This window comes from Schistocerca piceifrons, chromosome 2, assembly GCF_021461385.2.
Source record: "Schistocerca piceifrons isolate TAMUIC-IGC-003096 chromosome 2, iqSchPice1.1, whole genome shotgun sequence".
In the NCBI taxonomy this organism is placed as follows: Eukaryota; Metazoa; Arthropoda; class Insecta; order Orthoptera; family Acrididae; genus Schistocerca; species Schistocerca piceifrons.
The window spans coordinates 907839898-907855861 of record NC_060139.1 but is presented as its reverse complement, the minus strand read 5'-3'; the positions used below and the strand labels follow the sequence as shown (position 1 = coordinate 907855861).

The following is a 15964-nucleotide window of genomic DNA, read 5'->3' as shown; positions in this document are numbered from 1 at the left end:
AGACTCTGTTTATGTGCCTCTGTTACCAACAACAGTGAATGAACTGAGACATCACACAACAGCAGCTGTGGAAGCTATAATTCCAGAAATGCTCGCTGCAGTGTGGGAACAACACGAATACTGCATTGACACATACCGTGCATCTCGGGGGGCATGTTGAACACCTATGTAAAGGTATGGGGGGAGGGGGTGGGGAGACTTTTTGAGCTTTCAGGGTTTCTCTTCAAAATGACATATGTATGGTTCCCGGATTTTATGTACACCCTGTATGTCCCCACAATCATTGTTAAAACTGGCTGTGACAAAGGAAACAAATAAACAAATTTTTTGTTCGTAAAAAATATATAATCTGTCTCTGTCTGAATATTCATTAGAGTATCATGCAAATATCTGAAGGAAATTGGCCAAGAACTTTTAGAAATTTGTAGTAACAACAATTTGCTTTTATAAATTACAAATCCATTTACATATTACAAATTAGGTATATAAAACACATGCATATTTGCATGAAACTACGTATCTTTATGTGTCTTAAAGCAATAGATGAATAACTTCATATATATAAAAACAAAGATGATGTAACTTACCAAACGAAAGCGTTGGTATGTTGATAGACACACAAACAAACACAAACACACACATAAAATTCAAGCTTTCGCAACCCACAGTTGCTTATCAGGAAAGAGGGAAGGAGAGGGAAAGACGAAAGGATGTGGGTTTTAAGGGAGAGGGTAAGAAGTCATTCCAATCCCAGGAGCGGAAAGACTTACCTTAGGGGGAAAAAAGGACAGGTATACAGTCGCGCGCACACGTATATATAAACACACACACACACACACACACACACACACACACACACACACACACACATATCCATCCACACATATACAGACACAAGCAGACATATGTAAAGGCAAAGAGTTTGGGCAGAGATGTCAGTCGAGGCGGAAGTACAGAGGCAAAGATGTTGTTGTGTTGAGTGACAAGTGATGTACGAGGGGCGGCAACTTGAAATTAGCAGAGGTTGTGGCCTGGTGGGCAACCGGAAGAGAGGATATATTGAAGGGCAAGTTCCCGTCTCCGGAGTTCTGATAGGTTGGTGTCAGTGGGAAGTATCCAGATAACCCGGACGGTGTAACACTGTGCCAAGATGTGCTGGCTGTGCACCAAGGCATGTTTAGCCACAGGGTGATCCTCATTACCAACAAACACTGTCTGCCTGCATCCATTCATGCGAATGGACAGTTTGTTGCTGGTCATTCGCACACAGAAAGCTTCACAGTGTAGGCAGGTCAGTTGGTAAATCACGTGGGTGCTTTCACACGTTTCTCTACCTTTGATCATGTACACCTTCCAGGTTACAGGACTGGAGTAGGTGGTGGTGGGAGGGTGCATGGGACAGGTTTTACACCGGGTAGGAGGCACGTGGAATGTATCCAATGTTGTGTCAGAATCTGAAAGCAATTGGTGAAGAAAATTTCAGAGACATAAAATTCTGAACGTTTTTATTTATATATGAGTAAATTTCATGAATGAGGAAACAGTCCAATTTGACCATTTGCAAATCTCTAGTGTTTGGCTAAATTGTGCTCTGTAGTTATTATTATTTTTCTTTTTTTTGTGTTTTAGATGTGTTCAGCTTCAGAAGCAGTAGAAATAATGTTGGATAAGTTGATCATTACTTTATCATTGAAGGAGGGAGATGAAGTTGCAGCTCTGATAAACAACCTGGGAGGATCTTCACACATAGAAGAATGGATCATAGCTAATGAAGTAATTAATCAACTTGGTATGTAGTTTCTTTCCCTGTAGTTACAAGGAATCGCTTCTAAATGTCACTGTATAAAATAATAATAATAATAATATCAAATTTCATGCATGATTCATTAAGGTCCCAGTTGTAGACAATAAATTGGAATCTTGTGACCTTACAATAGACAGACATGTTCAGTTACCTGTTTCTTTCATGTGTCCATCTTCCTCACGGGAAGCCTTCAAGCTATGGGTATAATGCAATAGTTGCTATCAATTCAAACTATACAAGCATTCATGGTGGATTACCTTCACTTACTGGAATAAAACAGTATTCTAGGATATGTCACTAAAGTGATAGTTATAGCTTTATTTTCATTTAATTTTGTTCTTTATTCAAAACTGCACTTAATAACTAAGTTTTATTGTTGTGTCTGCATCCTCATACAAAGGCTCAAAGAACATAAACGTGAAGCGAATTTATGTTGGTGCACTTATGACATCACTTGACATGCTTGGAATGCAAGTATGTCTTCTCCGACTTGATGCAGAAAACAAAGATAAATGGTTGAGATACTTGGACTGTGAGACAAATGCTCCAGCTTGGCCTGGTACGAAGCTCTCGTTACCATCACATTTTAAACCACAAAATAGTGAGTCTGACATTGAGGAACATATTGAGGTAAGTGTTTATTCTTTCTCCCATTGCACTGTTAAAGGAATACATGGGGTGACTTCCAAAGTAAGTTATACGTGTCGTGCCATTTTAAAAGCTTTGCACAACAAGAGTGATGCATTATCAGAAGGGAGTTTTGTTGCAGGGACAGGTCTGCTGCAGTAAAGATAACAGACACACCACAGTATGGGAGTGAAACAGTGCAGTTGCTAGTGTTGAAGTATGCAGGACAGTATGATTCTTTTTGGCAAAACATTTAAATTGCATGTTTACAGGGTGTATATGTGGACAAGAAAAAAGAAATTCAGGATTTCTCAGAGACTTCCAGGTTAAAAATACACTTTTCCTGGGTGAAAATACACTTTTTATCATGTGAATATGCTCTATACCCTTGGTGCATGTACACTTTTTTCCGTGTTAAGTGACAGTATATTTTCCCTCAGAGCTGTAAAACTTATCCATCCTTTGAATGGTAAAGATTTTATACATCGTCATGAAACTTCCTGGGACTTTAGGAAGTAAAACCCAGCAAAAAACAATGCAATTTGGAAAGATCTTTGATGTGTGGCAACACATACGCTGCATATTTTTGTATTACAAAAGTATAAATACAAATTCCACTCAATACAACACGGTAGCTTCCAAACCACTGAAATCAAGATTGTGATGCCCTTTTTGTCAGCCAATCATAGTTCATGTCAAATGATCTCGCTGGCCAAAGACTGTACAGAGAATAGGACATGTGATGTAGTCAGCCAGCAGCAACAAAACTATTTAGTAGGGCAAATACACAATAGAGAAAGTTAATGATTTAAATTAATATACATCACTATAGCTACAAGAAACCTAAGCTTTCACACATAATATTGGTTATCAAAAATTTTTTGCTGTTTATTTTCAAGAGTGTGGTTAGGCAGGATCATAAGAGCACAGCTTAAATTGCTGCAACTGACTATTTCTGACAAGCACGATTATTGATTTCACTGCTGCGCACTGAATATTTCGTGGGTTGCCTCACTGAATAATTTTTTTTTTAAAGAATGATTATACTTTTTCCCATTGTTATTGTGTACTTTCTAATCTATGAAAAAACTAAAATAAATGATGAAAACTAACCTTGAAGTTTGGTCTTTGCCCTTTAAGATATATCAAACACAAATGTGTCAATAAAATTTTAAATAATCACATAAATGGCTGGCCTTTTGGGCCTAAAATTTTTCTGTGTGGCTTGTCCTCGAAGTATTAAGTTTTGAAGAGATTCAAATGCTCTGTGGTGTAAGAGATTCATCACACAGTTTCACACATAATGTTATTCATCTTGCATAAAAGGAAAATTATTTTCAGAATTACATTTCTCAGACCACCATTCACAATATTTTCCTGAAATGTAAACATTTGATACTTCACACTTACTGAAAGCAGTTTGTTGTTATGAAGTATTCAGTGTCTTGGTTCTAAAGCCTTTGATACATTTTGCTGTCGACAGATGCTTGTGTGTGCAATTTGGTTTTTTGTTGTGAATGGCTCATTTTCTTTGGAACTTAAGTTTTATTTTCGTGTTAAGTAATATTCTGATGTAGCAGGCTAAATTACAATTTTTTGTTATAATATCAATTCTTACCAGACAACATTACAAAAATTTAACTGAAAGTGAAAAGAATGAAAAATTCCCAGTATTCTAAAAAATTCCTGGGGTTTTCCTTGATGAAAAGATTCCTGGGTTTTTCCTGTATTTCCGGTTGTCCTGTGGCATATAAACCCTGACAGATTCACTGTGAAAGTCTGGCAGTTTATGGGCCAGATGTAATGTTGCATCCACCCATCATAGTGAAATGGTGCCAAAAAAATTGACCAAAGTTGCAGAGACATAGGTGATGTTGATCGGGAAGAAAAGCCATCAACTCTGACATAGACGACAGTGTCCAGGCAGGTGAGGAACTGATTCACAGCAATGGCAGATTTTGCAAGTTGTTCTTGAATGGGTCCGTGACCGAGGAATAGATTTCTGTCAAGAAACTGAATGATTAGTAGGAGCCTGCCATAGTAATGTGTAATTTACTTTTTGAAGTCACATCATAATATATGTAAAAATTGCTGCTGCAACATTCCAGCCACAACTAAAATCTATTACTAGCCAAGAATGAAATTTTTCCATTGATGGAAATACTTGTCTTAGCTTTTCAAACAATTCCTGTTGCTTTGCATGTTTAAGAATTGTGTAATAGTATATGACATGTATTTGAGTAAATCATATAAATATTTTTAACAATATTATGAACAGGACAGATTGAACCTCACAGTAAAGACGAAGCACTGAGTTACAGACAGGTATGATGAAAAGGCTGCTACAAATATGTTTATCAGCCAAAGCCTTTTGCAGAAAGCGAAAAACACATGCACGCGCGAGCGTGCACACGCACGCGTGCGCGCGCGCGCGCACACACACACACACACACACACACACACACACACACACACACACACACACACACACACACACGACTACTACCTCTAGCCACTCCAATGTTACCACAATTCGACTCCATAAATCTACTATAGTGGAAATTCATTGAAACAAGTATCATGATAATTACATTTTATACTTGATGTTGCCATGTTTGGCAGAGATATAGATTTGACCAACTGATGTACCACAAATACAGTATTAACCAGATCATTTCCTATGTTCATGCAGACCAGCCTTCCTGTACCATTCAGTACTGTACCCTGTGAGTTACATATAAGAGGCTGTGTGCAGTTTATTTGGCATACCTGACGTCTTGTGTGTACCTTGCAACAGTTCGATTCTTTCAGGGACAAAACTGAGATCGAAAAATGTCCCATTCAGTTCTACTGTGCATTGCTGCAGGTCAACTTTGGTCCCTCAGGAAGTCCAGACCCAGAATATCATAGCTAATGCCCACAGAAGACAGAACTTCTGCACATATTGGTAAGTTTCTACCTCCCACTTGGACATGCAACAATATGGAGATGAGAGAATTCACACTTGTACCACCCACACCAGCCACAGTGTGTTGGCTTCAAATTCACTGTACTCTGGCTAGCCATGGATGCCTGTGATCCTGTATCCAACAACAACTTACATTATCTTTATTTTATATAGCTGAACAGACAGATGTCTGCCAGTGATTCCTTACCAGGGTGTCCCGTAGTCAAACTTATTGGGAGCATTGCACGGTAGTTGCACTGTCCCCTGTACCATTTAATGCCCGCTCTGTGTGCCTGTGGACATTTTTGAACAGCGCACTCAACTTGCTTGCACTTCTGACATTGTGTTTTCATACAGAAATGTTGAATGTGCCCTGGAGCACCACACCTATAACACACCATCTCCACATTAAACACTACCCAATTCTCCTTTGGTCTAGTTACAGAAGCAATTTCAGTCAAAGATAATGCAGCTGGCTCTGCTTTGTCCAGGGTTTTCGGAAACTTCATCTGTACTTTCCATAACATTTCATTTGGTAGGTCCTGCAAAAATCCATCAAGCGCCCATTGTTGCGCCTTCCGCAAAATGGCTTTATTGGCATGATCATCATTCGTTAAGTCATAGTGTTGACATTGATTTGTCTGATGTGGACCACAAAACATTCCATTGATTCTCCCTGCTTCTGCACTACACCATTAAGTTGGTCACAATAATACCGTGAGATATTGTTTTTCCTGTAAAGATCCACTAACACTTCTTGAAAGTCTGAACAGCTGAGCATCTTGCAGTTTCTCTTTGCACATCATGTATGTGCTGCCATTTCCCACCAGTTTTAAATGAGCTACACTTAACAATTGTTCATTACTCCAGCCTAATTTCATGGTCATATGCAAATTATCCATAACAGAAATATCGTCTCCAGGTTTAGCAGGAAACATTGCCACCAATGAAGCCATACCAACACCAAGGATAGGTAAAAATACATCCAAAGACGACCCTTCCCTTATGTAACCCTTCAAATGTTTCACTTCTCTACAAAAAAACTTCATTGTCAGCTCTAACCGTAGCTACCTCATTTAGTAAATGCTGAATTGACTCCTATGCTGTTGCTTTTACAGAAACAACTACTTTGCTCTGCACTCCCACCAAAATCATATACCGGGTGATCAAAAAGACAGTATAAATTTGAAAACTGAATAAACCACTAAATAATGTAGATAGAGAGGTACAAATTGACACACGTGCTTAGAATGATATGGGGTTTTATTAGAACCAAAACAATACAACAAAACATTACAATTAATCATAAAAATGATACATGTAACATGAAACTAACTAACTAACAAACCTGTGCTGTCAAACTGGTTCTGAAATTCTTTGGTTTTCTGAATGATTTGTAAAAGCAACTTACTTGACCTTGTAGCATTTGTTGTCTCTCTCTTCCCCCTCCCCCAGTACAACATAAATTGTTAGGCAAACAAACTTGTCTGACGCCATGATCCATTGCCCAAAATCATCAAGGATAAACTTTTTTTGCAAAAATTATTTAAAAAGTAATATAATTGGTAATTATATTCTGATATTAGCACTGATAAGATGTAATAGTAGTATATTTCTTGATCTATCTGCTTAACTCCCACTAACTTTACACATTTAATTACCACAATAATGCGTAATTGGTTATCATTAACAGTTACAGGAAAAAGGTTTGATTCTTGGTGACGAGGAAACTTCAGTATTCAAAGAGTGCCTGTCTGCTGCTTCAAATGCTATTATCACAGCAGAAAAACATTTAAATGAACTAGATAGTGGATGTGGTGATGGAGATTGTGGATCTACTTTGCGAAGATTGGCAGAAGGTGTGGTAACAAATATAACAGGTGTAATTGAATAATTGTTTCATGCTCATTATCAGCATTTCAAAGTGCATGTGTAAGTGATATCCATTCAAAATGGTAAAAAAAATCAATATACTGTATGCCTGCAAGTAAATGAGTAATGCTGAAGTAGTGGTACCCTTAGCTGAGATATTAGATTTGTATTTGGGAGAAGCAGAGTTCAAACCCATATGCAGAGGTCCTGATTTGAATGTTATGTGATTTATGTAAATTACTTCATGTGAATGCAGCATCGGTTTCTTCAACAAGGCCATGGCTGATTTACTCCTTCGTTCATGCCTAAGTGAGACATTGAACCCCCACCTTACTTTCAAGTAATTTGTGGTGGCATGTAACTCTTGGTCATTTATGGTCTCTGTCCAAAAGAAATTTATGTCTTGTGAGCGAGATATAAAATAATGTAGCAAATGATATTTTGTACATAACAGAATATAAATTTGTTTTTCAAACATGTTTCTTCATTCTCTTCTTCAGATTAAGAGGACAGGGAAACAATGTTTTCTGTGTAATCATCAAACAGGCTATGCAGCATCACTTACTTTCTGCTAGTGTATGTTGGGGGCGGGGGGAGGGGGAGGGGGGGGGGGGGCAGTAAAGAAGAGATAAACAAGAAAAGAAAAAGAACAGTTTAGTGACTGTCAGCTGAACAGCATGAGAAGAATATCATCAACAGGTGTATTTGTTCAGAAGAAATAGTCTCTGGTTACTCAAGAATCTCTGTAACAGGATAATATAGTGGTTTGGCAGCAACCACATCATTCATATAGCCAGCAAGGCAACTTTAAAGCTATATATATTATCATTGATATTAATACTCATGCAGTGCTGTTAGTGTTACTCTTATTTGGCACACATGCAGTGAGAGTTGGTGTGTAAAGGAGAAATGTTGGAAATTCACTGTAGAAAGTGCTGCTAACTTGCTTGCTTGTCAGAACCAGGGGGCAGAATGTCATGCAAAAAGGTTGAAATTTGTGCATAGAAGTGCTTGTTTACATGTATTTTGCATGCATATCCTGTAATAGTTGATATGATTTGATTTTTTATTTGGTCCTGTTGATTGCATATCAAACAAAGGGTGTACTAGTAATAGTCAAGTGAAATAATACAAAATTATGTGAGCATTTTATATATGATACAAATACTTATTTTCCATGAATGATTGATTGCAGATAATATTAGAACCTGCATTTTACTGGTGTATGTTTAAGTGAATACTTAAAATAGCAGAATGAATGGAAGTACACATTTTTATCACAGTGCCACAAATAAATAATGACATTTACATTCTGTCATTGTGATTTAAATTAAAATACAAAACGTCTATCTTCATCACATAGGTAGTCCAAGTGGATACTTAATAGTGTAGAATAAATGGTAGTACACATTTTAAACTATGATATAAATAAATTTACATTTTAATCACTATAATTTATGTTGAAAGTATACAATTCTGTCTTCATGACATCAGTAAAGATTTTATTTCCTGTATTTTTACTCAAAAGGATACCTTATTACTGCAGGAATCCACACATTTTATAATAAGATTGTTCTCAGAGCAATGTTTCTAGTTTCCTTTCAAATACCTGCATGTTACCAATTTCCTCTTTTATACTGACGGGAAGCTTGTTATATACTCTTATTCCTGACTCAGTTACTCTCTTATGGACTTTTGTCAGAGTTGCAGAGCATTGGTGGGAATTTTTCCACGTGGGAAAAATATATCTAAAAACAAAGATGATGTAACTTACCAAACGAAAGTGTTGGTATGTTGATAGACACACAAACAAACACACACACAAAATTCAAGCTTTCACAACCCATGGTTGCTTCATCAGGAAAGAGGGAAGGAGAGGGAAAGACGAAAGGATGTGGGTTTTAAGGGAGAGGGTAAGGAGTCATTCCAATGCCGGGAGTGGAAAGACTTACCTTAGGGGGAAAAAAGGACAGGTATACACTCGTGCACACACACACACACACACACACACACACACACACACACACATATCCATCCGCACATATGCAGACACAAGCAGACACATGTAAAGGCAAAGAGTTTGGGCAGAGATGTCAGTCATGGTCACCCTCCCACCACCACCTACTCCAGTCCTGTAACCCGGAAGGTGTACACGATCAAAGGCAGAGCCATGTGTGAAAGCACCCACGTGATTTACCAACTGACCTGCCAACACTGTGAAGCCTTCTATGTGGGATGTGGGAATGACCAGCAACAAACTGTCCATTTGCATGAACGGACGCAGGCAAACAGTGTTTGTTGGTAATGAGGATCACCCTGTGGCTAAACATGCTTTGGTGCACAGCCAGCACATCTTGGCACAGTGTTACACTGTCCGGGTTATCTGGATACTTCCCACTGACACCAACCTATCAGAACTCCGGAGACGGGAACTTGCCCTTCAATATATCCTCTCTTCCCGTTGCCCACCAGGCCTCAACCTCTGCTAATTTCAAGTTGCCGCCCCTCATACATCACTTGTCACTCAACAACATCTTTGCCTCTGTACTTCCGCCTCGACTGACATCTCTGCCCAAACTCTTTGCCTTTACATATGTCTCCTTGTGTCTGTATATGTGTGGATGGATATGTGTGTGTGTGTGCGCGCGAGTGTATGCCTGTCCCTTTTCCCCCTAAGATAAGTCTTTCCGCTCCCGGGATTGGAATGACTCCTTACCCACATCCTTTCGTCTTTCCCTCTCCTTCCCTCTTTACTGATGAAGCAACCATGGGTTGCGAAAGCTTGAAACTTGTGTGTGTGTTTTTGTGTGTTTTTTTATTGTGTCTATCTACTAGCGCTTTCTTGTTTGGTAAGTCACAGCATCTTTTTTTAATGTATTTTTCCCATGTGGAATGTTTCTTTCGTACAAGTAAATGTCCTAAGAGTCTTAAAGAGACCTCTGCAGGATGTTCTCTTCGACCCCACAGTGGAAACGGTTCACAGAATGTAAAAGGTTAAACAAAGTTGTGCATGATACAAGTTCTCATCTGTGTACATCTGCCATGCTGCATGGACAGAAGCAGTGACATAATCATGAACAGCGGATCAATAAACTGGAATCAGTAGTTGTGAAAGTGATTCAAATTGATATGTAAAAAGCAAAGTGTAAACAATACGGCCCTGTGAGGTATTTACTTGTGAATATACTTAAGTTTCATTGCAGCTGTGTCACATTAATTGGTAGTATAGCATCCATTAATTCCCTTCATATTGAACCTTGTACTGAGTGAATATCCCAACATAGTTGACGTCATGGTGTTACGGTGGAAGAAGCAGTCTTGTGCTGAATTTGGCAGGAAGATATGGAAGGCACGCAGTTGTAAAACATAAACTCTCTTCCCATGGAGTAGTACAGGTGCTATGTTCCAGCTGGGCCACTTACGAACTACCATCTGGTGGCGTCTGGTACATATGTCACAAATGAATGAAAAATACATTTCCATATTTTTTGTGAATACTTTTCTTGGAAATTCTCGATTCAAACGTGGTTTGTCAGGTGTAAAAACATTATAAAAAGGCACCAAAACAAATTTTGAAGGCAGACAATATCAACGGCATCACAGTTGGACTGTCTAATTCACTGAGTGCTCCCTCTCATGGTTGCTCATTAGGTGTAATGCCATGACCAGAACAGTCATCTACTACCCTTTGGTGTGTGCACAGGGTTGTGTATGAAGGCCCCTCGAAGACTGCATGTAAAGCAGTCAGCTGTGCATGAAGTCAATGAAGAGACCCTATATTATCCTGTGCTATAGCATGTTAATTTTGATTATGCATTTGGTGGTGTACTCTTGTAATTTATACAATCAAGTACATTAAGGAAAATTTGATTCTAGATATGTGTAAAAGGCTAATGTCATATATTGTAGGTTATATGTTTGTTACTATTTTATTTTTGTATACTGATCTGAGGACAGTTCATTTGGCACCTGTACCAGTCATTTTAAAAATGAAAGCAATTTAGACATACAATAAAATGTGTTGTACAACAAGTGATTGCAGACTTCCTCTGAAGACAATATGACAGTTTTTGCTGTAATCAACTAGCAACAAAGTTTTGAACAATTTGTTTTGTTTGAGCATATAAAAGTGAATCTCGGCCATTGCTTGCATCTCTTTCTTTATTTGTAATTATTGCAATTATTTTGTTTTCCCACTCCCTGTGAAACTTAAAATATGGAGCTACTGATACATTTTCAGAGTGTGTTAATGACATGAACCTAATACACTAAAAGTAATATTATTAAACAGGTATCCTTGAAGAAATAGAGAAGTCATCCCTCAGTTGTACAGGAAAGGTATTTCTGCAGTTAGCAAATGTTGCAGAAAGCCGCATGGGAGGCACATCAGGAGCTGTGTATAGTCTAATGTTCATCAGTGCTGGAGCAAAACTTGAAGACAGTTGTCTGAATCATTTCAAGGCATTTGAAGAGGCTTGGAAATGTGCTCTCGAAGGTGTTATGAAGTACAGTACAGCCCGTGAAGGTGACAGAACAATGGTATTTATATCTTAACTAAAAACTGTAGATTGCTTTTAGTTACTGAGACACAACATAAATTGTTATTTTATGAAGTTATGTTATTTTTCTAGCAAATTATGAGACAAGTTGCTAGTCATTACTGAGACAAAATATCAATACTATCAATGAGACTACCCTAACTTTCAGACAACAAGACCTACATGTGTAAATAAGCTCTTATAGCACAAGCATTCTTAACAGTTGTGTTATGATATGTCTTGTTGCAAAATAGCTATAAAATGAATGAGGGAGAAAATGTCTCATTGAAGAGATAAACATTATGAAAAAATTAAATGCAGTAGACTAAATTAATTGGTATTTTGTATAAAAGTACATATATACTGTTAATGTATGAAAATTACTAGAGAACATTGCAGCTGGCTTTATCTTCCTTGGAATTTGTCCTTGTATTTCCATTCTCATGGGATGTTTCAAATGCCAACAATTCAGCCAAACCATAATGTTGTGAAAAGATCAAGCAACCTGTGACACATCTTTTTATGAATTGGGTGAAGAATGTTCCATTCTACCTGCATACAGCAATTGCTCTGGCATGCATCATATTCAGAAATTAGTTAGATAACACAGTGTATGCCCTGAAGCAAAAAACCACTGTCAGAGCCCCCCCTCCCTCTCCCTCTCCCTCTCCCTCTACCTTCTACAGATATTCACTTCTACCCTTCCACAGACATTCACTTCAGCAATGAAACAGCCTATTCTGAAGTTCCTTATTAACACTCTTGACAATTACCATCACAGATAACACAGACATGTGCAAGTGAAGAATGGAATCATCACCAAAACCTGCAGGTGTACGAAAAGGGAAAACAGTAATATCATTCAGTGCTAAATCTTCAATGTCACCACCAAAAGATACACATAAAAGTGCCAATGCCATCAAACCATACACCATTACTAGCGGAAACAGGTAAATTGCTAGAGGACATAGCTAACAAAGATAAGGGGTGTTAAATCTGTCTCAGGGATCTAGAAAGGCACTCACCCCACCTTGCATTCAGAGTCACCACATCTTGACACAACATAAGGATAAGGAGACAGTTAAAATCTCATTGATAAAATAATTAAGTCAGTTCAGGATTCAAATGGAGAAATTGAGTCTCTTGGCACAGGTAGGCCCTTGCATCCTGGCTTCCAAGTGACTCATTTCAAAGACACTGCACCACTTTTCTAAGGGTAAAAAGGCCACCACAAAACAGAGCACTTCAGTGAAGAGAGATCTGTATCAGTGGGACTCCTTCTTTGAAAGGGCTTTAATGTTCATGACATGCACTTCAACCCTGCTAATAGATAGCTTCCTGCTACTGATCTATCAGTATGTTCTCCCACCATCACAATAACTGGCCCTTGTCAACAATTTGCTCTCTAGTGACACTTCCCATTTTGGATACAACTGGCAGAATGAGAAGTGCCTGATAAAACCCTGCCTAAATTAGCGACCTGTGAGATGAACAGGATATTGGACAATTTCTTGATGCAAGGGAAGAAGCTGTTTTAGTTCCTCCCCTCAAATCTGGCAAGGACCAAATATGCCTGACTAACTATTACAATGTTCTGTTGATTACATGTACAGCAAAGGTCTGGGAGTAGATGGTCAACCACTGCCTCATCTGAATCACGGGATACAGACAGCTCCTTAGTCACTTTCAGTGTGGATTCAGAAAGATATAATATCCTATCTTACAGGATTTATCCTCACAGGTGGCTTTTGGGGATGTCTACTTTTCATGCATTCTTTTTCCCCCTTATTTTATTGTAAATATTGAGTTGGTGATGTCCTATACAAGCATTTTATATAAGAAAATGGTGTGCCTCAGACAGAATTTCAAGAGTAACTCAGTTTTTAAGCTACTAAGAATATAACATTCACAGCATAGAGCCCCCTACAGTGCTTCTTAATTGTGGATGATTTTTCAGTTGCATGATCTTCCTCAATTAAGAGGACAGAGAAATTTGTGTAAAATAAAGGTTTTAAATTTTCTACAGCACAGTCTGTATGTGTTCCTTCTACTGATTATGGCACCGGAGCTCACAAGACATCAACAACAAGCTGAAGATAACAGTTCATTACATATTCAGGTGATTTCCCCAAACATTTAACTGGTAGTCAGCAACAAAATGCTACAGAAGGATATGATTCAAATGGACGTAGGGGACAATCCAGTGAAATTAATACAAATGTGTGTCCACTGTAATTAATACAAATGTGTGCAGTGACTTAATACAGTATGTACAAATAACAGCTCAAGAAAACAAAAACACACTGTTACAGTGATGTACGCTCAAAATGTAAATAGCAAACAAAGTAAAGAGACTGAAACAAATCAGTGTTATGATCTAAATAGTCCTAACAATCTTGCAGATTCCACAGATGAAAAATCTGCAAAAATGCAGTCATCTTTTAAAGAATTGTACAGCAAAAGGAGAAGAAACAAACACTTTGGCAATGAAACAAAATCTTTTGTGAGAGCTGAAGGGAATAATATTTTGAGACTATGGCTGAATAACACAAGTATGCATACAAAAGTCCACTACTAAGCATTAAACAGAATGTAGGACCCCTACTCCAGAATTCTGTTACATCTGGAAATGCCAAATCTAAAAGCAAGATTAAAACAATTTTGTGTACAGGAGAAAAACAGGGAATGTTGTATTGTGAAAAAAGTGCATGCCTATGCCTGAACGGAGTCAAAAGTGGCAATCTCCTGTAAATGTCATTAGCTTTCTGCAAAAGATCTTCCTAAGCATAACAACTTTAAAACTGAAAAGCTTGAAACAAAGGGGCTTGATAACAGTTTAAAAGTTAGTGTTGACTTTGAGGCAAGAGGTAAAGTAATGAATAACACTATATGGCCCAAAAATATTGTGATAAAGCAATTTTTTTCAGAGAATAGACAATATTCCTGTGACACACAGGCACAAAGAGCAACTAATTTTAAAAGGATCAAGTACTCCACAGAATATCACACTCATAGTAATAAGCAGTGCCAATGTATAATGTCTTAGAAGTAAACTTGAATTGTTTACAGAAGAAGAGAAGTCACATGTGATGCATCTGTATGAACACTGGTTGTTAGACATGTAGCTAAGTACTGGAACTGTTACTGAATACCTAAATTTGCTAAGGCAATTGTAAAGAATGACCTTTATTAGTGTATCTATATATACCAACAGAAAATGCAGTGTTAAAGAAATTGACTTACAGAGCTTCTCTGTAGACCTAGATATAGAGTTGGCTGCTTAAGAGTATTTGGATTTTAATGTAATTGTTGTCTTGATATACCATTCTCCAAATGGCAACTTTGAAAATTTCCTCACCAAAATGGAATCTTGTATTTAATGTATTTGAAATAAAAAATTGCATTGTGTGGTGATTTCAGTATACACTTTGGTAAAGAGAGCACTAAGGACAGAGAATTTATGAACCTAGTAACCAGTTATGGACTACTCGTAACAAAGCATTTACCAACCAGAGGTGATGCCTGCTTTGACACTGTGATCACAAATCTAAATAACTGGGACTATGAGATAACTTTAGAGCTAATAATCAACCAACTGTTTCCTGGCATTCTAATTATGTATTCACAAGGAGCGTCGTACATAAGGATACACGAGTGCTTTCCAGACAGAACTACCTGCAGTACAGCGGCAGCCTGGCTTACACGAAATGCAGCATTGATGCATTTAAAGAGATCTCCAGACCATCAAAACAAAACTTGACTGTATCTATTCACACAAGACCACAAAATGACCTGCAAATGTGTCACAACATAGACAAAATATATGAAAAAAGTATACAAGTGAACTGAAAAAATTAAAATACACTGTACAGCCATTACATGCTCACTTCAAAACCACAGCACATCCCAGCACAAGGGAAATGTTTTACAGCAAATATTAACGAACAAAAAGACTGTACAGAAAGGATGCAGGGGAAAAAAAGAAAAAAAACAGTAGTGAATTCATTGAACTCGTGCAACACAGTCTGGGCCCTGAGCAATAAAGGCAGGAAAAAACCCACCTCTTCCTTAAGCTTGTCTAGTCCAGATGACTTCAACAACTTTTTTATTGACATCATGGAAAACAATAGAAGTGCAATCCTAGACTTGAATATAGAGCCTGCAATGGCTAAGAAA

At 37.8% G+C, this 15964-nt stretch overlaps 1 protein-coding gene across 2 annotated transcripts in view; it reads left to right on the top strand.

Moving 5' to 3' along the window:
* The window catches only part of LOC124772664 (triokinase/FMN cyclase-like), a 156957-nt gene that overhangs the window by 119687 nt on the left and 21306 nt on the right, over positions 1 to 15964 (top strand). For both annotated transcript variants that reach the window (XM_047249340.1, XM_047249338.1), the window contains 4 exons: positions 1630 to 1789; positions 2205 to 2434; positions 7072 to 7237; positions 11542 to 11789. In XM_047249340.1, coding sequence (XP_047105296.1) covers positions 1630 to 1789; positions 2205 to 2434; positions 7072 to 7237; positions 11542 to 11789 — 804 coding nt within the window. The remainder of the gene's footprint in view (positions 1 to 1629; positions 1790 to 2204; positions 2435 to 7071; positions 7238 to 11541; positions 11790 to 15964) is intronic.